The sequence below is a fragment of the Ammodytes marinus genome, assembly GCF_949987685.1.
Source record: "Ammodytes marinus genome assembly, chromosome: 3".
In the NCBI taxonomy this organism is placed as follows: domain Eukaryota; kingdom Metazoa; phylum Chordata; class Actinopteri; order Uranoscopiformes; family Ammodytidae; genus Ammodytes; species Ammodytes marinus.
This window is the reverse complement of record NC_137232.1, coordinates 8,584,705-8,608,005: the sequence shown is the minus strand read 5'-3', so window position 1 is coordinate 8,608,005 and position 23,301 is coordinate 8,584,705. Positions and strand designations below refer to the sequence as shown.

Sequence of the window (23,301 nt, the reverse complement as noted above, 5' to 3'; positions counted from 1 at the left end):
CAAACAAGCAACTTGCAGCCAAACCCTGTGAGCATGCTGTGGGCACACGGGGACATGAGTCATGCCTGGATTGGCCGAAGGACTTATTATTCACATCCTGATTGGCTCACCCAAAAGCTGTGTCATGTCGCAATGAGTCGTGCTTGAACACACACATTTTTGTTTTGTCAATATATTACATCATCATGATATGTTGTTCTCATTAGTTTAAAGGTGTCTCACTCAAAAACACATGCTCTTGGGAAAGTTATTCAGTTTCCACACCATCAAAAGCAAATGTGATGGTCCTATATGTGTTGTTTTTTCTATTGTTTTATGCTGGTCGCAAATAACCTCAGTAGATTTAATCTAATAGAGCCGATAAAAAAAACGCTCCAGTGTTTTTATTTTAATTGAATTGCAAAAAGCACTTCAGCGAACTCCCAATTCTCCTTGTCTCCTATGCAGCTCTTATGGAAGCAGGCTCAGTCGTTCCCACTCTTTCCCTCGCTGGGCGATATGGAGAGCCACATGTTCGAGTGTGTCAACCAGGCGGCCGTGCACGAGGAGCTGGAGGACGAGACGCGCCGGCTGTGTGACGTGCGCCCCTTCCTGCCCGTCCTCAAGCTGGTGACGCGCAACTGTGGCCGAGCAGAGCGCTTGCTGGACTCCAAAATCGGCGTCCTCATCGGGAAGGGTAGGACGGCTTCACCTTTTTTATTTCTTTTTTTTCTGATTTTCCATTAAACCGTGATTCGATTTTTCTACATCACACATTGGACCAACAAACATAGTATAGCTGTATTTTTCAAATACTAACAAATGTGAGAGATACCCTCCTTACCCAACCCACCGAACCACCCCATCCTATCACTTTTAAGTCTACGTAGATCTTCACAATAATGATTGTCCATTGACGTGTTTGCGTCTTCACCTTTTTTTAAAACTGTCCCTCAGCTTGAAGTCTTCTGATTATCATGCACACTCTCACAAACATTACTCCCCTCCCCAACTCGTTTGTTTACTGACCCTGTTGGAGATTCCCAATCAAGAAGAGCACTTAAGAGTTGGTTAGTGGGACAGTAAATCTCTCACCACACAACACAAGCCCTTAAGCGCCTCCCTCTCCTCCTCCTCCACTACGATAAGTAGTTCTCCTGCTCAGCACATTCACCCCATCTCCATCTGGCTCCTAATCAGTGGCCCTGTGTATCTGATAGAGAAGTGTCTCCTATCACCTGTCACTTTGTGTTATCTCTTGTGAAGATTAGGCCCTTTTAAGAGCAGCAGAGGGGATCGATCAGTTCTGTAGAAAAACCCCACTTCTCTGAGGTGATTACACGTGTTGTTCAAACTCTGATTGAGTGACGCATTATTGTAACAATCAATGTACAAGGTCAATGGAAAATGAATCGATCCATCGTTTCTCCAGGCAAAAATGCAGAACACTGTCTGGTCTCAACTTCTCAGTCGTAAATATGTGTTGCTTTTCTTTGATGCGTTTGCCAGTAAATAGAATATTTTTGAGTTTTAGTTGGTCGCATAAAGCCAAAGGTTTCAATACATTAGAAAAATACAATATTATCACTGGCATTATTACTGGCATTATTACTCTTTTCTGAAGTTTTAAAGGCTGTGCTTTCTTGATTAATTGTTTAATCAAGAAACTAATCTGTGAATGAGACCACGATGAAAATAATTCTTTGTTGCAGCCCAAAATCTCTATGATCCGTCCATGCACTAAATACAGTTTTTATTTCATATTATTTATAAAGAACCAACTATTTTCTCTTGCTCTAACAACAAACTAATCTAATACACCTTCCGCCCTCTTCTGACTTTGGATATACAAGATAATGGAAGTTCTTTGCTCAGAGCAGACCTCTTCAGGGGAAGAGAGACAAAGAGGGAGAGAGAGAGAGAGAGAGGGGCTCTGAGTCTAATTGAAGGAGACACGGACGATATTGATATCCTCCCCTTTTGGCTCCACTTCGGTCTGACACTATCCTTTAAAGGCTCTTGGCAGACTTAAGTGCTGTTTTCAAAAGGAACCCCACAGGCACGTCTAGATAGTCCCCCACAGCCCCCCACACACACAAATACAACCTCGTGCTGGTCACAGTAACAAACTATTATGCACTCACACGGCCACCATGCTTTTATTCCCCTCCAGAAATACAGTAACACAAACTGGCTCGCACAATGCAGCCAATGTGGTCCAGAGCCCTTCTTTGAATGTCGAGGGTCATATGAATGTTAAATGGTTTCAAATGTCAAAACATGTTGTTTTCCTTACCAAGGGAGTATTGTGCTGCACCCTTTTGATAAATCACAGAGACAATAGCTCAACAGGAAGCAGACAGATAAAGCATGAGGGAGACTAGTTCATACCTTTGGTACTATAAGGACGCTCTGCTTTAATCCAAAAGGAACTGCTGTCAAGTGCACAGGTGTTTGTGCATACTTATTGAAATTAAAAGCATGTTGCCCTAATATAGGCTACACAGCCTCTTACTTGACCCCTCTTCGAACCTGCTAAATTTACATTTAAAAAAGAAAAACAGATTTATAAGGATCTCTACCTGTTTCTTAAGGAGTGATTATTATTAATAATTAATTTGAGTTCCCATAACACGGAGACTCAAGGCATATCATCAGAGATATTGCTACAAAATGTCGCCGTAATCTAGTCTGTCTGCTACTATTGACATAATAGCAACGTGGTAACACTTTCCCTTCCTTTCCACCACCAGGTCTCCACGAACTGGACGCCATGAATGACCAGCAGGTGAAGGACTTTCGCAGTAAGATGTTTCGTATGAGTGAGGACAGGATGCAGAAGGTCCAGATGATGACGTGCACAGAGTGGCTGCAGGCCTGCTTCTCTCCACAGCTGGAGCCTGTGGCAGCGCCGGCTATCACAGAGGGACTCAATGACCGGCCGGCTGACCTTAAAGTCATTATCCACTTCGACCAGTCTCAGGTGAGAGTCTGGAGTCCAGTGCAGTGAGTTGAGACCAAAACCAAGTGGATTTGAGCTTTATTTAGGCGTTAGTCTTTTAACACCTCTTTACTCAGAGCAAGAACAAATGACCTAAATTACTCTCACTCACATTACCAGAGTAAAGTATTAAAACAAAGTGCATCTTTTTTTTAATGAAATCATTAATAGCTAGTACGTTGAGCTGTTTTTTTTTGCCTTTTAATCATTAATACTTCATGGACAGTCGTGGCAGACTGTACAGGAAATCCCCCTTAACACATTTTCATTAAAGGTTTTATTGAAGCTCAGTCTTTACTACTAGTAATCTAGCAAAGTCAATGTTTCCCTTCTTAGTTGTAGCAACCGTACCAGATCTCAAATGTGCTTAGTCTTTTTATAGGTGGTGGGAATTATAGTCATTTTCAAAAGGAAAACCCAATCTTAAAAAAAAAAAATAATAATGTGATTGCCTAGTTTTAATATACTCTGTAACGGATCCCGAACACAGTGACTTCGACAGATATTTGAACCCATTGACTTTATTGAACCCTATTGTACATGTCATTTTGTTATAGATGTCCCTTTTAAATTGACAAAATTTCCCTGACAAAGTCAAAATCTGCCACAGATGGACTCTAAACACATGGCAAGGAAAATGTAAGCAAACAGGGTGCACCTGACCATGACTTGTAGTGCTAGAGCAAAGGGTCTGAATACTTTTGTAAATTTGCAAAAAAAAGTCTAAAAACATGTTTCACATCTCATGATTCTGAGTCAGTGACTGTTTGTATCTATTTAAAATGACATCTACAATACAAAGTGTAAAAAGTGAAAGGGTCCGAACACTTTCTGAAGCCACTGAAGTGTTCTGGCAAGGTCTATTTCCTGGTCTAACCTTTCAATGAAAAAGCCTGACATGACACAGCAGTTTTTCTCTCTTTTCAGTCCTGGATTTTAATATACAAAAGGAATAGTTTGTGCTTGAATAAGAAACATTTAATATAACAGGAGAATTGTATATATTTAAATAAATGTATGATAAGAACTAATGCATTTCACAACATTTGATTTTAAAATATCTTATACCTTCCCCGGCCTAGGACTTTTTTATACCTTATATACCTTATTTGAGGTAATACCTATTTGTTATGCAAATGTATACACGTGCAATGAGCTCTTTGAAATGATTTGATATTACCATAATATTAAACCTAATATTATTAAACTGAAAGGGGACGTATTTAGTTTAATCACGTTAAGTTTATAGTACAGTAAGTGGCACTTGGAGAGATTACATTATGCTTTGCAGGGATACTTTAATTTCTTGGTAGAAAGCTAGCATTTACGAAGAATAATGTCTAATCTGTTTGCTTGTCTGTATTCATTTTTGTCCTCCATTTTTCTAATTGAACGAGAGAAGACGAAACAGAATCCATTACAAAACCCATTAGCCGAACCCATAACGTGCTGCCTTGTACAACCACTATGAATAACAGTGTGGCCTACTGCGCCACTATAGCAGACAAAACCACCTTGTTTGAGTAGCAAAAGCACTCATGTGACTGAAGCTCAGCCTCTCTTTCTGCTCTCAGTTGGCAGTTCCCAAACAGTCACGTGACTAAGCTCTACTAAAAAGTCATGTGACAACACTAAGTGGGTCAGAACCATCAGTGAAATTATGCCGTCCTCCCAGACACACACACACACACACACACTGGCATGGCAGCTCAAGGGACAGAGGCACTGATTAAAATGAACCTCTTACCCTCTCCTTCTCTGAACTCTCTGACTGTCTGCTTCCATCTGTCTTTGCATATCTCTCTCTTTTTGTATCTTTCTCTTTGCTTCTGCTATAGAAATAATGTCATTTAATAATAAAACAGATGGTCAGGTCCCTCCAGACCTGTGTGTATCAGCTTTGATCAACATCACAGACACACATACACAAAGACAGGCCATCTGTGCCACAGTGCTCAGGTGGACAGAGGCAGGAAGTCTCATTTGGGAGGTCAGACACAATAAGACACATTATAGACAGGAAGTGTGGTGTTGATGTTTAATGTTCTTCAATGAATATGACCAATGTTTAGTGTGATCCTTGTTTTTCTAGTGATGTCATTAGGATTGCAGGCTATTCCTCACTGCATTAGTATCCACATGGGACTGAACATCACCTTCTAAATCATGTCAAAACTGTTAAAGCCTCTGGAAACCTGCGCTAAAATAGTAACAATCAATATATGATATCAAAGTTGGGCGTCTCGATAAGCATTTACAAAATAAATGTTTATAAATATTATAAAACTTACAGGTAATCTAAAAAACTACTTTTTTACGATTAGAGCGTTTTATAATGACTCATAATGACTGTGGCTGTGTCCGTATCAAACGGTCTCCATGACAACAGTCACTGTTTCTCCCCAAAATGACATAGTTAGAAGGATAGAAGGATTTGGATTTAACATGGGCTTTAAGAGAAACGTATACAATTTCAAAGTATACTTTCAGGAAAGCTCACTTTTGTTGGTTTTGTAGTTGCAGCATAATATAGCCAAGGCAAATACTAATGGACGTCAGTTTTATCAAGCCTCCACAAAATTGTAATTCCATGTTAGGCATCAGGTCAGTACTGTGCTATAAATAGGAGGAAGCCTCCATTTGACACTTAGAACATGTTCCACTGGCTGTGTATCACATGCATGTTCACACATTTCAGTACACTGTTAACATGCAAGTGATCTCTTGGAACATGTGTGCATTAGTCCCTGAATGAACTTGCTGAATAAACGCTGCAGCCGAGTGTACGTGTGTGTGTGTGTGTGTGTGTGTGAGTGAGTATCGTGCTTTGAAAATTCTGAGATGCTTTTTTTAACCATCAGGTGTGAGTGGCCTGGGATTGTGTGTCAGGCCTGTGAGTTCATTTCCATCAATCTCTTATTCACTCTTTCCTTTTTGCCACTTATCACGTCTCTACTTACATGTATAAACAGCTGTGTACATCTGTATGTAAAAAGTGGTGGCGATCATGTTTCAGAATGATCTAAGGGCTATCTGAACATTCCTCTTCCCTATCTTTTTAAGATCCAGCAGCAAGGCCTTCGGGAGGTCATCAAGAGTCAGTACATTGTGATGTTTTCTTTCCTCTTGCCTTTTCTGACATCCATTCATTCAGATTTGACAAAAAATGCACACACAGAAATAGTTTTCAGGGGCAGTTATCTGCTAAGCTGCTACTTAAAACGTGTTAGGTTGAGCTTTGAACACTTCGAATCCATGTTTATGTGTCTTGTTTTCCTGCCTTGTCTTGCAGGACTCTGCCAGTTTAAAGGTGCATTCATCCTGCACGTCCACTGAGCTGATGGAGCTGGCTGTGAGGAAGTGGCTGACCACCCACGGGCCAGAGGAGGAGGTGTGGCGCGGGCAGTACGTACTGAGGGTCAGCCAGTGTCTGGAGTTCCTCTGCGGGGACCACCCCCTCATTCAGTATAAGGTCAGTGTATAACAGTGACTGATACACACATCCTGGCTTCGATATATTACCTCTTGTGTCAATATCATGTCCAGATGTAGCAGATGTACTATAACTGTTTAATTATACATATTTTCTAAGTGGCAAGTGGTTCTTCGAGTGTTGCATTATTGAGACAATAAAGGCCAAAGCCTGTATTACATTTCCGAGAAAAAGGTCTGACTGTGAAGGTTTCAGTATAATGACTCATAATACTCATAATAAATTGTCTTGAACCATGCAGCTGATGTCTCAACAATAATGTTTTTGGTAACGGTACGGATGGTGGAGTGTGTGTTTACAGTATGCACTTCAACACTGTTGAATCTTTCCATGTCATGTCTTTATTTTTTGCTATCAAATTATGTAGAGTAGTTTCATATAAATGTCACATGTATGTATCAATATTAAACCAAGATAATACTAGTTGGTTCAATGTCTTGTTTGTTTGCTTCTTTAAAAAAAAATGTTTTAATCATTTGAGAAACAAGGTATTTGAAATAGGATGGGTTTCTGTCTGTGTGCACCCTTGCATGATAATTGGAGTATTTCTGCTGACAGGCTGTGCATAAATTTCACCTGTAATGGCTTGTTGATTTCTTTGTCCCAAAAGTACTATAGCAGATTCCTTCTGAAAGGCAGTTCCACTTTCGTTAAAGTACAACAAGTCTTTGCACACTTTAAAATTGTGCCTCCTTTTTGAAGTACCCTGATTTAAAGAAACATAATACAAGTTGAGCTTTAACATACATTACAACTAGAATGTGTTAGGAGAGGCTTCGAAAATGCACAAAGCTTAAAAACGATATCCTGTCCTGTCTTGTCTGCAGTACATCCGCACATGCATGCAGACCAAGGAGTCGCCGCACCTCACCTTGGTCCACACCAGCACCATCCAGGCAATGTTTGACAAGGAAATCTCCACCATCGGAGCCGTAGTGGGCCGCAAGTGCTCCAACCCACCTTTACCACTACCTCCCAAGAGAAGGGTTCCCACGGTCAGTCAAGTAACACTTGTGTGGATGAATGTACTACTTCTTACTTCTCTGTCGTGGTGGTTTTGTGTATTTCTTGTCTGTAGGTGTTGTTTTCACAAGTACTTTACTTTTAGCACAAATGCTAATGTGAAGTCAAACACATTTTGATATATCAACTTCTTTGAATGCTTTTAAGACAGACTACTGTATATAATATGGTTGAATAAATGGTCAGTTACTGATGTATCTTATGTGTGCAAATATGTTTGATTTGAAATGGCCAGCCCTTAAACTGGGGTGCGATGCTCATATTTAATGTGATGTGGACAACGACCACAAACTTGATATATCCACCATTGTTTATGTAGTGACTTCTTACTACAGCAAAATGGTAAAAGCTGCCCAGTTTGATTGATCTCCGTGCACTGAGCGAGGCAGGTGTGGAGGTTTACCAAGTAAACAAGTACTGGCAGCTGCCACCTGTCCTTTTATGAGGCAGTGTGTCGGAGCAGGCCTGTACTGCCCTGCCAGGAGTTTGCCACGTTGTCAGGAAGCAACTCTAGGTCGTGGCTGCTGCAGCCAGGTACACAGTGACATCACTCCTCTGTGTGTATCCACATTGTAAATGTCCAGTTGAAATTGATTGGCCTTTGTTAGCGAGTCTCCTGGGGTTTCAATTGCCCGGTGCCATGCTGGCTGTTGATGTGCCATTTGGAATGTCTGTTTATATAAAACATCATATGACACATTGCCCCCTTATATTTATCACAAATACAACCATACAGTTAAAAGAGTTATTTCGTAACTTCCTGTTCCCACCTTATGTAAATACATTTCTTGGTTTATGGTTTAAAAAAAATAGTACATATATACTCACCAGAAGATATAACTCAAGGGTTTACAAAGTGTCAATACAACAAACAATAACTGTGTATGTATCCTGATTTAGGATACACTACTGTAATTTTCTCAAACACATTGTAACACGTTGTTAACATTGTATTGCACTCTAATGCAATGGAGGGAGATTGGAAGAGACAGAGGCAGACAGAGAGTTTGCTCAGACTGTAATAAACTTACCATAGCAGTGTGGTTGTCTGTGAGTGGAAGTGGGATTGATTCTCGTTGAAAGGAACCTGCTATTGGATGCTCTGCTTTTGTTTTGGGATAGCAAACTTGACTGAACATTGGTCAAAAAAAGGAAGAGAGGAGCACAGAGGGACATGGTGTATTTGCTATTATGCAGTACATGGAGCTCTTGTTTCATCCTGTAATATAGGGGCAGACACAAATATAACTGCTTAACGGACATGAGGCATAGCACACACACCACAACACTCACACAAACATTTAAACACATCCACACACAAAGACAAAGACAGCAAACAGCAGGAAGTGTGCTAGTTAGTTATAGTTCATAGCCTCTAGGTGTCATGTGATGCTGTTTTTCCTGCTGACTGCTGACCCTCGCAAATCCACTTGGCTTGACATCAGAACGACCTGCCTGACCTCCCACACATTGTGTGTGTGTGTGTGCCGGGAAGTTGTGGGTGTGAAGAAGCAGCATGTGGGAGTTCTTTTTTTTTTTTACTGTGCATTATGCAGATATTGTCAATGCTCACTCATCGCAAGTCTCTTTCTTCCCTCTCTTTCCCTTTGCAGCAAGTACAGACGTGTGTGTGGGACGTGTCTAGTCCGTTCAAGATAGTCCTGGTGCATGGCAGCAAGGTGAACGCAGAGGAGACTGCCAAGGTAAACTCCTGCTTTGTCCACATCCATAAAACAATCATTTATGTTCCTGTTAATCTCCCTGCACACACACAACCTGCACGCCACATCTCCCACAAGGCTTCACTTTTATGATGTTGACGGGTCTGCATATTGGGGACTCTCGTTGTCTTATAAAATAAATCTCACAAACAAGTATGGTCTGTGTAGAAAAAGGCTGATATATCTTATGTGTCTGTGCTAAGAGCTCCATTGACTTCCAAAAGCTATTGAAATCATTCTGAGTCACGCTGTTGCACTGGCACACATGTTACTTCATTATCATGAACACACACACTGTAGTGTATCTTACTAAATATCACATACTCCATTCTGCTGCCAGCAATACTCACTACAGCCGCAAATATGGATTAAAAGTCCCAAACAAAGGCATTGTTTACAACTTTTTGGAACGAAAATTCCATAATTTGTGAGCCGTTTCTCAGATTTACATATTCAGTAGCATTTTTATGGCACTTTTTTTTTGGAATAAGAAGAATATAAAAGAACATTAGACATATACTTTAATCAGGTAACCAAACATCATTAATAAAATAATGACATAATAACGTTTTGTAATATCTATAAAGATTGAAGCAGGTTTCCTTGTAAATACATGTCAAATCAAACAAAAGAAAAGCACAGTTTATCCTTGCTTCCCCTACACATGCCAACCCCTCCCTCCCTCCCTCTTCCACACCCAGGTGCAGGTGAGGGCGGGTCTCTTCCATGGCACGGAGCTGCTGTGTAAGCCGGCAGTGAGCAGCGAGAGCAGCGGACGCTCAGACCACACGTGGAAAGACAGCACGCTGGAGTTTGATCTCTCTGTGTGTGATCTGCCGCGCATGACCCGCCTCTGCTTTGCTATCTACGCCATCATGGATAAGGTCAAAAAGCAGAAGTCCACCAAAAATGCTCACATTAACAAGTACCAGACCATCCGCAAAGCAGGAAAAGTGGTAAGAAACCAGCTTGTACACGAACTTGCACTGTCTGCAGTTTGCATCGTGTGAAATAAGAGCTTAAAAGTCGCACATATACACATTTTTTATGGTATCATCGCCTAATAATTAATTCCACAATTTCTCTTCTCTGTGTGTGACCCAGCACTACCCAATAGCTTGGGTCAACACTATGGTGTTTGACTACAAAGGCCAGCTGAAAACCGGGGACATCATTCTGCACTGCTGGTCTTCCTTTCCTGGTACACACACACACACACACACACACACACACACACACACACACACACACACACACACACACACACACACACACACACAACATCCTTCAGTGATTGCCACCTTGCAGTACACTAATGTCATTTTATGTGTGTCTTTCCCAGATGAACTTGAAGAGATGCTGAACCCCATAGGAACCATTCAGACCAACCCGTACTCTGAGAACGCTACAGCACTGCACATCCACTTCCCAGAGTACATGTCACACCCCATCGTTTTCCCTCCCTTCGACAAGGTGAGAAGGCTGTCAGTCATTGTGATAAGTCCCAAACATACATTAAACATTTGTTCCAGCACCTGAACATGTCAATAATAAATAATAATAATAAGTCAATTAGATTTGAAATAGAAAAATTAATTGTTCAGGTCTGACCTAAGACGATTGGATGAGACCTCTATGTCCTTTTTTAACAGACTTGGCTTAAGTTGAATTTGTCTTCAGAGTGGCTTAGTGCTCTTCATAATGTTACCTTGTGTGTATGATGAAGAGCATAAGTGGATCAGGATGTGCTCTGCCTGCCTAATGCACTGTATCAGTGTGTGTTCACTCATACAGGGCTCACTTTCTTTTTTGCAGATACTGGAAAAAGCAGCAGAGATTGCCGGAGCCAGTGACTGCGTTTCCATTGTGAGTGGGTTTACAGTGGGAAATGAATATGCGATTATGCCGTAATAACTGAAGGGCAGACTCGGTGAAAAATCAAGCAACACATTTGTTTCAAGTTGGCCAGTAACATTGAGGCATGCGGTGTCATTTCTGTCTTTCTCCCTCCCTCACAAAACACACGCTACCATACACGCATGCACTGCTAGTTTCCTTGGAAACCCATTGTTATCACTTTGGCAGGGTGTAGCAGCAGCAAGAATATTTCAATCCCTCTTAAAACTAGAGACTCTAAATCAGATTACTTGTATGTTTTCCTGTCTCACCGCCCCTCAACTAAAAACCAACTCCTGGGCGTGTTACAGCCGGTTGCATAGTCCTGTGTTATGTAGAGGGCATGCCTGAACGCACCCCTTTAATATGAAAGCTGTGTGTGAAGCTATGGAATAGTACTGACTACAACTTGGTCATTGTGTGTAACAGCTAACAGATCCATAAAGAGCCTCTAATATGATTCCATTGTAATCTAAGTGCCACCTAGCATGTTATATAGTTTAGCAATACATGTTCTTACTCAGTTTGCATGTATGTTTTCTGGATGTTTAAAGCATTTGATATGTCCCTTTTGAATCAGTCTATAACCAATTCAATGCTAGTTGTTTGTTTATAGATAGTGATACATTCAATTCAAGGCAGTTGATAAAAAAATCTGAATACTTTGATACACTCCTGCCATCTTGTGGTTATTTACAGTCACTGCTGCTACTCATTGGCATGATCTCATTTTATGTCATGTCCTGCCTCTGCCAATTCATCATGTCAAACTCTACATCTTCTTCTCAAAATCCCCAACCCACCGTCATTCCTGCCTCATGCTTTCTTTCAGGGTCGTGGGGGTAAGAAGTTCCACATAGAACTGAAGGAGATCATGGAACGAGACGCGCTCTCTCAGCTGTGTGAAAACGAGAAGGATTTGATCTGGACACTACGCCACGACTGTTACGAGAACTTTCCTCAGTCGCTTCCCAAGCTGCTACTCTCTGTCAAGTGGAGCAAACATGAGGACATGGCCCAGGTTAGACAACGTAACCATTAGTAATAGGACTGCTCACGTCTTTTTAAATGGATAATCTGGTGACACCATGGATAGATAAAATGATTGGAACAAATAATAAGTCCATTAGGTGATTGTCTGTGATCAATCCTTGACTTTAAAGCAAAAGTTCACATTTGATAGTGTTCTGAAAGTATTTTCAAATCTTTAAAAAATACTTTCATGTTTTCACAGTAAAATGTGAAATAGGTTAAATAGGCATCGCCTAGACATCAAACTTCATATGATAGTTTCTCTATAGATACCAGTGTCTGCACCTAAACATTCATTTGTATTGGCTGGGTTTGCACTTCTGGCAAAAGTTATCATACTGTTATTTTGTTAAATATTAACATGATTAATATTTATCCACCTTTAAGAACAGAATACTTTATTGCATTCAAAAATCTATCATCTTGATCAAATGTTTTATGGATAAGTTGCCTGCAGCCAATACTGTGTTTGAAAAGCAGACATCGGCCAATCATAGCAAACATTAACACCTGTGACAGACAGTATATTTGAGAACCGTTGCTCAGCGGTTACTTCAGTACACAGTAGCAGGGCATCTAAAATGTGAAGAGTTCATTTCACACCTCATCTACTTAAATTAATTCACAGGAAAAAAATCACGATCACAATTCATTGTGCAGCCATGTGTGGGTGATCCAAGGTTTACCAAAATGTTTCTAATAACTCTCTATTCAGTGGGTTGAACAAAAACTTTATATATTATTATTAACTCTGATAACATGTGTGTGTGACTCAGCTCCAGGCACTGCTTCAGATCTGGCCCAAACTGTCTCCTAGAGATGCTCTGGAGCTTCTGGATTTCAATTATCCCGACCAGTATGTCAGAGAATATGCTGTGCGCTGTCTGCGTGATATGAGGTAATGTATCCACCCACATTTACAGTTTAATCTAATACAGTGACCTCCCCTGTGTTTCTTTGTCTCATATTCCTTATACCACTCAAACACTGTGAGCCAGCACACTTCGTTACATGTTTCCTGTGCCTTCCCGTTTAATTGTATTATAAATTCCTATATGCATGAATTACTGTCAGTTCATATAAAGTCAGTGAAGTGTGTTGTCAGACAATTCATCTAAACTAATTCCACTAAAGTAGTAATACAAACCCCCACTCTCCCCTTTTCCTCTCCCCCTCCCCAGTGATGAGGAGCTGTCACAGTACTTGCTACAGTTGGTGCAGGTGTTGCGTTATGAGCCCTACTATGACTGCGCCCTCACCCACTTCCTGCTGGACCGTGCCCAGGGGAATCGCAAGATAGGACACTTCCTCTTCTGGCACTTACGGTATGTACCAACACATGCGTCAGTGCGCACATATGTACATGTGTGCAGTTGCACATTAGAAAGAAAGTGATTGTATGTTTGTGAAGAAGGGAAGAGTTATTGAGTCTCTTGAGCACTTTCTGTTTTGACTGTTGCTGTTCTGCCCCCCCCTCTACAGGTCAGAGATGCACATGCCAGCTGTTTCAGTCCAGTTTGCCCTCCTGCTGGAAGCCTACTGTAGAGGCAGCATCCCTCATATTGAGGTTTTAAAGAAGCAGGTAGGTCATACACACAGTCGCTTTTCCCTTCTTTTCTCATACGGTTTGTCTTTTTATTTTAATTTTTTTTACTTTAAGAGATGATGTCTCAGTCTATTGTCAACCCTCAGCAGGAGTACATTTGTGGTATTTTTAGCCTGTCACAGCAACAACACCATCACCCTGCTGCCCTCTAACCTCTGCCCTCTACAGTGTTGATTCTGACAGTCACTCCTGTGGACACTTCCTCCTACTTCCTCATCAACACAGTCAATTATCTGCCCACTTTCCTCTTTGGAAAGAGCATGCACACTGGCTTAGGATCACAATGCAAACGTCTGTTTAAGGACATGAGCTCAGTTGTCTCAAATAGAGATGAGTCATTCACATTAACAACAGTTCTGATAAATGTGTTGTCCTTTGACTGTTACCAGGTGGAAGCCCTGAGTAAGCTTAAGTCAGTGAACGAGCTTATTAAGCTGGGAAGCATCAAGAACGCTCGGAGTAAGACGAAGGAGGCAATGCTAACCAAGGAAGCCATGATGACTTGTCTAAGGCAGAGCGGCTACACAGAGACTCTGTCAGACCTGTATTCTCCTCTAAACCCCAGCTTCCTGCTGTCTGGCATCAAGTAAGAAACAATCATACGTTTGCTCAGGTCTCCGATCAGTCTGTTACTTGTATTTCACAATCCGTCATCCTTCTCTCTCTCTCTTTCTCTCTCATTCCCCCATTAGTGTGGAGAAGTGTCGGTACATGGACTCTAAGATGAAGCCACTCTGGATTGTTTACAACAACAAGCTGATGGGGGGAGACGCCCTGGGAATCATCTTCAAGAATGGAGATGGTAGGAGGAATCAAAGATGGGGGGAAGGAGGTTAAGGTTCAAGGAGGTTGTAAAGGACAAGAAAGAAAAGAGGAGGGGTAGAGATTGTGCACGTTTTTGATTATAAGGAGGGATTGAAAACACTTTTCCTCCTTTGAAAGTAGAAAAACTAATATTTTAATTGTTTTCCTCTTCATCACTCCCTCACCTGTCCTAGACCTGAGGCAAGACATGCTGACCCTCCAGATTTTGCGGTTAATGGATCTGCTATGGAAAGAAGCTAATCTGGACCTCAGGTGAGTTGTGTGCACAAGTCTGATCTGACCGCTCTAGCAGGGGTGTGGGGGGGGGGTTGTCTTTAGTGTTTGGGTGGGTGGGTTCGGGGCTCCACCTCACCCTGCGATGTTGTACCCAGCTGTAAGCCTTCCGTATTTTACCGCCATGACGTTTAATGCCTCATTGTCCACTTCATTTGTTTTTCCTTATATTTTTAGATTTAATTTAAACATTAGATGGAGTTTTACGATGATGTGGAGGACACAGGATATTTTTCCTGTCCATGTTTAAAGTGAAAAATGTAAAGCAAAGTTATAATTTTCTAGTTACCTTTTGCTTTTTTGTTGTTGTTGATACAAAAAATGATCTGATGCGTGACTCGGCTCCGAATTGTGATTTGTGTGATCCGTTGCGCCCCAAGTGTGCGTTCATGTGTGGTTGTGTTATACGGAAAGACTTTGTGGAGCTTGTTTTTTCCTGCTCTCTGTAGGGAAGGGGAAGCTCTGGTGTGGTGCAGCAGAGGAGGGGGACATTAAATGTACCCCATGCTAGTTTGACCTCCAACCCTTTAACACCCAAGACCCCCCCCCCCACACACACACACACACACACACACACTATCTGCATTAGATCCTAATCGAATCCACACTTTCGCACTTTCACAAACCCTTTCTCACATCTGGAGCTGTGCAGTGGAGGGGCTTGTTTTGACAGTTGAGCTTGAGGACGGTGCCTCAGATTACAGGGACATGGGTTCAGAGGTCGGCCACAGTGATGCGACATTGTGAATGAATGGAGGGGTGGTGTAATGAAACCACTATGATGTGGTGTGTGTCAGCTTGTTACTGATGTATCTGTCTTAATTTGTCGGCTGTCTGTAGGTTTTTTGCTGATTTATTTCATCTCAACATCCGTCAAGTTGTGTAAGACATGCCTTAAAGCTAGCCTGGTCCAACCAGAGCATCGTACTTCATTTCATTTGTACAGAAGGTCTGGAAGTGCTGCAATTGGCAAACGTTCACTCACTTGGAGGCGGGTGTCTGTCGAAGTTTAAAACTATTGGATCTGCCCAGTGCCACTCTGGATCAGCCAACCAATCGCATCACGTTTGGTCGTCACGTGTGTCATGAGCCGGCTTTTGACGGTGCGTTCCAGTTGGACAGGGAACTCGGAAATTTCCGACTTCACTACATATTGTAGTCTATGAATCTACCGGTACCTGGCAACAGTAACTTGTAAGGGCTTAACGTTTAGTTATTTGGACGAGAAAGGTTTTAGGCGTCCATACTTTCGCGAGCAGATGCACTGGAACACAGACAGGTCGGAACTCGGAACTACCAAGTCGGAAATCTCCTTCTTCCGAGTATAAAGGAACGCAGCATTCAACTGAAACTGGAGCGCGACTTTGACGTCATCGTTCTCAGCCACTCGCTCTGTTTGCTGATTGGACGACTGTAGATTCTCCGGCGAAAGCTGGGAAATGCGCTGTACACCCAGACTGACTACTGAAGGGAAAATTAAATTTGTCCGGAAGTAGGCGGGCGGGCGGAGCCAGGCTACCTTAAAGCCAAAGAGAAAGAAAAAGTTCAATTGAAGAAGAAAATGCATCACGCCACCATGACATCTTCTTCACCATATGTTCCCATCTGTATTTTCTCAACTGAGTATATGCAGCGTGAGATTATAGATTGTATACTGTCTGATAGCGTGAAATGCTGTGCTACATGAATTACCTTCCTATTAAACCACAGCCTTATGTCATAAATACACACATCTGGACACACACATTTCCACTGCCTGGTCAAATGACCCACATCAGATTTGTACTTTCATGTGACACAGAGCTTTGGATCTTGTTTGGTTGTTTTGTTTTTGGGAGCTGTTTTTATTTATTTGTTTGTTTTAATCTACCCACCAACAACTCCAGGAAGGAGTTCACAATGTTTCTGTGGGCGTCATTAAGCTCTTCTCTTTCTCTTCACACCACGCAGAATCGTACCATATGGTTGCCTAGCGACAGGTGACCGGGCAGGGCTGATCGAGGTAGTCTCGTCAGCAGACACAATTGCAAACATTCAACTGACCAGCAGCAATGTGGCCGCAGCCGCTGCCTTCAACAAGGATGCCTTGCTCAACTGGCTCAAAGAGAGGAACTCTGGGTAAGATGCTTCCTGATGATTAAATTACCTTAAAGTATTTAAGCATTTTTAACATATTTGGGCTACAGGAGGTGTCACACGTAGCTGTGACCATTAACTAAGGCTTGCTTAGAAGAGAATCCCCAACAGTGATGCTCACAAGTATGTTTTCTACTGGTAGTGATGCTCTTGAACGGGCCATCGAGGAGTTCACTCTGTCATGTGCAGGCTACTGTGTAGCCACCTATGTCCTGGGCATCGGAGACCGCCATAGTGACAACATCATGGTCCGCAGCACTGGACAGGTTGGACAAACTTTTTGTTTTATCTGTAGAAATTATTCTATTTCCCAATTTTTTTCTCTTCTGTTTCCACCATGCTCACTTATTTGCCTTCTGTTCCACCAGCTCTTCCACATTGATTTTGGCCACATCCTGGGCAACTTCAAGTCTAAGTTTGGCATCAAGAGGGAGCGTGTTCCATTTATCCTCACACACGACTTCATCCATGTCATACAACAGGGCAAGACGGGATACACAGAAAAATTTGGCAGGTTTGTACCACTTAGTTTGTCCTTTTATCTACAGCGTTTTTGTATGTATATAAATGTATACTGTATATACACAGTATCTCACAAAAGTGAGTACACCCCTCACATTTCTTCACATATTTCCTTATATCTTTTCATGGGACAACTCTGAAGAAATTGCACTTTGATACAATTTAAAGTAGTCAGTGTACAGCTTGTATAACAGTGTAATTTTACTGTCCCCTCAAAATAACTCGACACACAGCCATTAATGTCTAAATTGCTGGCAAAAAAAGTGAGTATACCCCTAAGTGAAAATGTCCAAATTGGGCCCAAAGTGTCAATAGTTTGTGTGGCCACCATACTTTTCCAGCACTGCCTTAACCCTCTTGGGCATGGAGTTCACTAGAGCTTCACAGGTTGCCACTGGAATCCTCTTCCACTCATTCATGATGACATCACGGAGCTGGTGGATATTAGAGACCCTGCAGTCCTCCACCTTCTGTTTGAGGATGCCCCAAAGATGCTCAATAGGGTTTAAGTCTGGAGACATGCTTGGCTAGTCCATCACCTTTACCCTCAGCTTATTCAGCAAGGCTTTGGTCATCATACCAAACATAAGTTAGTCTGTGCAGTACCATCTTTTACCAACAGTTGGCAGTACAAGATCAGGCACTGATGAAGCTCTCCCCAGCAATTTTCACTGAGTAGAAATAATCTGTTTGAACTCACAATAGCTGTGTATAACTTGACTTTCACACACACACACACACACACACACACACACACACACAGGTCAGCAGTTTCATAGTTTACAATCTCATACACACACACACACAAACACACACAGACTCACAGGGAAATAAAGATTATTGGATATCTTCTGTGCTTAAAACACATTCTCTGTGTTAAGGAACTTACAGTTGATCCTTTAAAACAACACTGTGCACTGACTGATGCTTCAAATGAAAATGTACAAATAAAAAATTACAAAGTAAAGTCAATAAAACATGTAATATTTTTTTCTTTAATTTGAATATTGGACTGTAAATGTTTAAGTTGTTATTCCAAGATATAGGTGAATCTGGAATATATCTTTGTTGTGTGCACACTGCTTAGGCTTTGTGCCGCAGCAAGGTCACAGCATACTTTGTTTTCCAGGTATCAGTGATGGAACAAGTTGGCAAATCACATTGTGAAGACGGAAATACCCATCAGTTAGTTATGTGTTATTATGACCTACTTTTCTAACTTAACCAAAAAAGTGTAAGCATGTGGCTACAAGTCCTGTGTAACATAAGTTGTTTGCGTAGCGGAACGCCCTACACTTCAGAAAGAATCCAAAGAAACACATAATGCACTCATGATCAGCTAACCTATTGGGTCCTCTGTAATGGCCATCGCCATCTGTAATGGTTTGTAATTGCATTTTAGCAACTTATTGGATATTGATTTGATAAGCATACACATTGTGATCATTTAGGTTAGGTAGCTTCTTGTAAGATCACATTAAAACAGTCACTGGATGCTTGGCCTGAAACACAAAGGATGTGTTTTTCACCTATTAAGGAACTAGGCGAGGACCTCTTGTATCTCAGAAGTAGATCTGCAGGTATGTTTGAACATGTTCACCAGTAGCCAGACTCCTGCGGGCCTACACTGGGGCAATTAACACACAGGCGGGGTCCAGTCCTATTGATTGTATTAAGATGCCAGGGGCCTCATTTATCAACCGTACTTACGCACAAATCTGTGCGTAAGTACAGCGTAAGAACATTGCCACGCAAAGTATGGAATTTACCAAAATGTACTTAGACTTATGAATGTGTGTAAATGTAAGCACAACTCTGACCATGCTTACGAACAGAATCTAGTGGTAGAATAGCGATATTACAAGCACAAAGCAAAGCATTTAAGAGTTTCAACGTCTGCATTAACACTAGAACCGCCAGCGTTCTCTTTAATCGCCACGCGTCAAATCCACCCGTGCATTTCTAGGGTAATATAAAGTCATACATTTGTTTGTTTGATCATCATCTGTGTTTTGGACCTCTTATTTTATGATCTAAGTTTTTTTAAGAACACTGATCACGACTCAGTAATGAAACTGAAAGTAGATATAGCCTAATATCGCCAATACATCAATGAAAACAGACGGTCAAAACAGCGTCCAAATGAGCTAACATCCTAAATGCAATAAATAGTTATATGGCTCACTTATTTTTAGGTAAGCTCTAATTGATTATTCATTAAATGTGTCACACGTTTACATATTTTGAAGCGGAGGATCCCTCCGATGCTCTCTGTGCGTCTCATCTGACAGCACTCAGCTGTGAGCTGGACGAGCCGCGGTGACTCGCCAGACTCGCCAATCACTCATTTCACTTAGTAACTCTAATGTTGTTAGGAACTTATCTTCATCTCTTATTTATTGAAATAGTATATGAATGACTGCACGTAAAGTTGTCAGATCGCGGACCCCAAACAATGCCGTTGCCTTACAAATTGCTCGAAAATATCACATCTTCCCATGCAGCAAGCTTTCTTTTGTTTTAATGCCTGCACTAAGTGAGCCAACAAAATATGTTTTGCTTTGATTCAACCTCGTTTACAAGGGTTTCCATTTCTGTGTTGGAGAAGTTTCTTTTCGTTGCCCTCTTTGCCATTGTAGCGGAGAGGGATAAAACACATTCACATGGTTGATACAGGGATGTGTCGTGACCATATATGGTTAATTGGAGGCGTTTCTGAATGCAAATGACCTGAGCGTGAACGAGCATGGTACTTAAGAACATGTGGGATTTATCAAGATTGATGACTTACTGGTGTGCGTACGATAGGCCAGCGCACGTTTGATAAATACCGATTTTTTTGTACTTAAGCACATGCTAAATTTCACTCGTATGAGTGAATTTAGAACCTTTTCTACGCACTGTTGATAAATGAGGCCCCTGGACTTGACTTATTTCTATCTATTCACTTTGTGTGAAATGAACAACAATAGCAATCCTTTTTTTTTTGAGGGATGTAGTTCCCTCAAAAGGACAGTGAACATAATGAGCTTCAAACTGCACTGAGATAATAGTACTGCATATTTCAGAAGTAACAAACCATATACTGTATGTGTGTCTACGTTGGTCTTGTAGTTTCCGTCAGTACTGTGAGGACGCCTATCTAATCTTGAGGAAGAACGGAAACCTATTCATCACACTGTTCGCCCTCATGCTGACTGCTGGACTCCCTGAGCTAACCTCAGTCAAAGACATCCAGTACTTAAAGGTATCACACACACACACACACACACACACACACACACACACACACACACACACACACACACACACACACTCACTCACACAGAGGGTTTCATAGAATATGCAATCAGTGAAGGGAAAAACAGTACATTTCAGTGCATCATGTAAACTGTGGTGATTCCTCAGCGACATCAGTTAAACTTTTTTCATATTGTGCATCCCTTTAGTCTAATCAAAGTCAACTTTATTGCCAATTTCTGTAAAATGTATCGGAATTACGTTTATCTCCGACCCACTGTTCACTAAATTACAAGAATAAAAAAAGATGAGCATTATAAACAATGAATTAAAAAGGGGAGGGAAGTGGGACTCCTATGATCCGTCCAGCTGCATTCATTGTGCACTGCAGAGTCTTGTGCTTAGAGGAGCTACAGCTCCCGTACAACACAGTGATGCAGCTGGTCAGGATGCTCTCCATGGTGCCCAGGTAGAAGGAGCACATGATGGGTGGGGAGTTAGTATTTATTTAACACATTGTGTGTCCATTTCAGCAACTTCCTGCTATGACTAATCCTCCTCCTTCCCCACAATCCCCCCCTCCCCCTCCCCCTCCCCCCCTCAGGACTCTCTGGCTCTGGGGAAAACAGACGACGACGCGCTGAAGCAGTTCCGCCAGAAGTTTGACGAGGCCCTGAGAGAGAGCTGGACAACCAAAGTCAACTGGATGGCCCACAATGTGGCCAAAGACAACCGCTCCTAGAGCCGCTCAGACCCCTCACAGGCCAGGGGGCAAAGAGGACACAGCCAAAGGAGGGTGTGAGTGTGTGGGAGGGCAACAGTGTGGCAAAGGACACAGAGTTGATTTAAAGAAGGGAATCTAGCAGAATATCTCAGACATGAGCAGATTCACCCCAGCATACTGTACATTCAGAGTGAACCCACTCAAACAGTTGGCCCTCTTACTGTTTCCCTCCTGGATTGCATCACTCTGGCAGGGGGCCTCCTGAAAATCCAAATTCATGGTCATGAGACATTTCTGTGGAATCATGGTGGGTAAAGTCGTTGCAAGTTTTGCACAGGCACAACAGCTGACGGAGCACACAGCCAAAGGAAGGGAACTGAAGCACCCACTCTGCCCACACTAAAGATGAACTGTCCGTACAGAGCGGGCTGACAACAACGTCCGTGTTTTGGATTGGTTGAATTTTGTCAAACAGACTTCAAACTCTGCTTTTATTGACTCTGAAAGGGGACATGGTTTGACCACACCTTGCTTCAAGTACAGCAGAGATTACAGATGGGTGTGGAGAGGGCGCCATCAAGGAGACAAAAACGTCCGACCCCCATATCTTAAAACAATGTGCACAACACCCACAGGAAGTGCATCTTAACAGGTTTGCTCCTGCTTCCCCAAAGTGTGCCTCAAAACTGTGGGAAGATTGTATTTTATTAGTTTGTTTTCTTTTTCTTTTGCAATTCAATAATTGATAATGAGATGTATATGTGCCAGACTACTTTACTAGCCCACAGAGAGAGCCTGTGTTAGGGAAATAATGATGAAAGAGAAGGATTGATTAGAGAAAAAGAGGCCATGAGCCTTTCTGTCCACTGTGTGATTCTCACTTCATTTGGACCATAAAACACTGGAATGTTTTCAGAAAGACATTGACAGATTTCAAACAGTCTTTCAATGAACTCAACACTTTCTTTTTATTTTATTTTGAAATCGCAATGTTTGTTGTTTCTTTTAATATTTTAAAATCAAGAGCATTATTTGACAGAGCGTTATCTCCTGTGAGTTATCACCGGTCAACTTGTCTTAAGTCTGAAAGGATGTCAGCCTTTTAAAACGACGTCCCGCTCAGATAAACTCACTGTTGCTTTTAACATGTCAGGACCAAAACAAAAAGCAGATCTGTAGTCATTTCATTGTGTTTTTAACTGTCTGTTTCTGAATTGAATGTGAAAATATGTGCCGCTATCTTTTTAAGTGTATTTGTTTTTATACGAGCAGGTGTGGGTGGAGTCTGTTGCTGGTGGGGGCGGGGTTTATCAGTAGGGACATTACACTGCGATGCAAAGCTACTTTCTCATTTTCGACATACGGTGCTCTTCAGCATCTGCATCTGTGTTTGATTTGTGTGCAATATCCGAGTATATGAACCATATCTTATTATACAAACCCTTAGGCCCGGGCCTAAGCCTATAATGGTTTTCTCTGTTGGTTTTGTGTGATGCAGCTGTACTTCGCACCACTAGCCTTCAAAAGTCTCAGACACTGGATATTGTCAAATGTACAGGCTTTTATTGTTTTGCTGTTTTTTGTTTTCATAGGAGTTTTATTAAAGTTATTTTCCACCTGGCTGCATTTCCGCCTGTTGTCTGTTTCCTTGTTCGAGGAGCAGGTTGTGTGACTGCACCCACTCAGGGCAGCAACTGGGATTTTGTTTCTGTTTTGAGATCTTATTGATGTCAGACTACAAATATATCCAAACCAATTTAGCATGTGGTTTGCACATTAGAAACTAAAAGAATGTAGCCTCAATGCCAAATCAAAGGAAGGAATAAATGT

The 23,301-nt window shown here is 41.7% G+C and overlaps 1 protein-coding gene across 1 annotated transcript in view; it reads left to right on the top strand.

Annotated features, from left to right (window-relative positions):
- pik3cb (phosphatidylinositol-4,5-bisphosphate 3-kinase, catalytic subunit beta) overlaps positions 1-23,092 on the top strand; it is a 50,726-nt gene extending 27,634 nt beyond the window's left edge. The window contains exons 4-24 of the mRNA XM_080053856.1: positions 448-676; positions 2,733-2,962; positions 6,273-6,452; positions 7,301-7,468; positions 9,110-9,199; positions 9,919-10,173; positions 10,322-10,418; positions 10,560-10,690; positions 11,033-11,083; positions 11,946-12,134; positions 12,922-13,043; positions 13,327-13,470; positions 13,628-13,727; positions 14,141-14,337; positions 14,444-14,553; positions 14,750-14,828; positions 16,800-16,967; positions 17,128-17,251; positions 17,354-17,499; positions 20,622-20,754; positions 21,352-23,092. Of these exons, the coding sequence (XP_079909982.1) occupies positions 448-676; positions 2,733-2,962; positions 6,273-6,452; positions 7,301-7,468; positions 9,110-9,199; positions 9,919-10,173; positions 10,322-10,418; positions 10,560-10,690; positions 11,033-11,083; positions 11,946-12,134; positions 12,922-13,043; positions 13,327-13,470; positions 13,628-13,727; positions 14,141-14,337; positions 14,444-14,553; positions 14,750-14,828; positions 16,800-16,967; positions 17,128-17,251; positions 17,354-17,499; positions 20,622-20,754; positions 21,352-21,489 (3,081 nt within the window). The 3' untranslated portion in view covers positions 21,490-23,092. The remainder of the gene's footprint in view (positions 1-447; positions 677-2,732; positions 2,963-6,272; positions 6,453-7,300; positions 7,469-9,109; positions 9,200-9,918; positions 10,174-10,321; positions 10,419-10,559; positions 10,691-11,032; positions 11,084-11,945; positions 12,135-12,921; positions 13,044-13,326; positions 13,471-13,627; positions 13,728-14,140; positions 14,338-14,443; positions 14,554-14,749; positions 14,829-16,799; positions 16,968-17,127; positions 17,252-17,353; positions 17,500-20,621; positions 20,755-21,351) is intronic.
- The last annotated feature ends 209 nt before the right edge of the window (positions 23,093-23,301 follow it).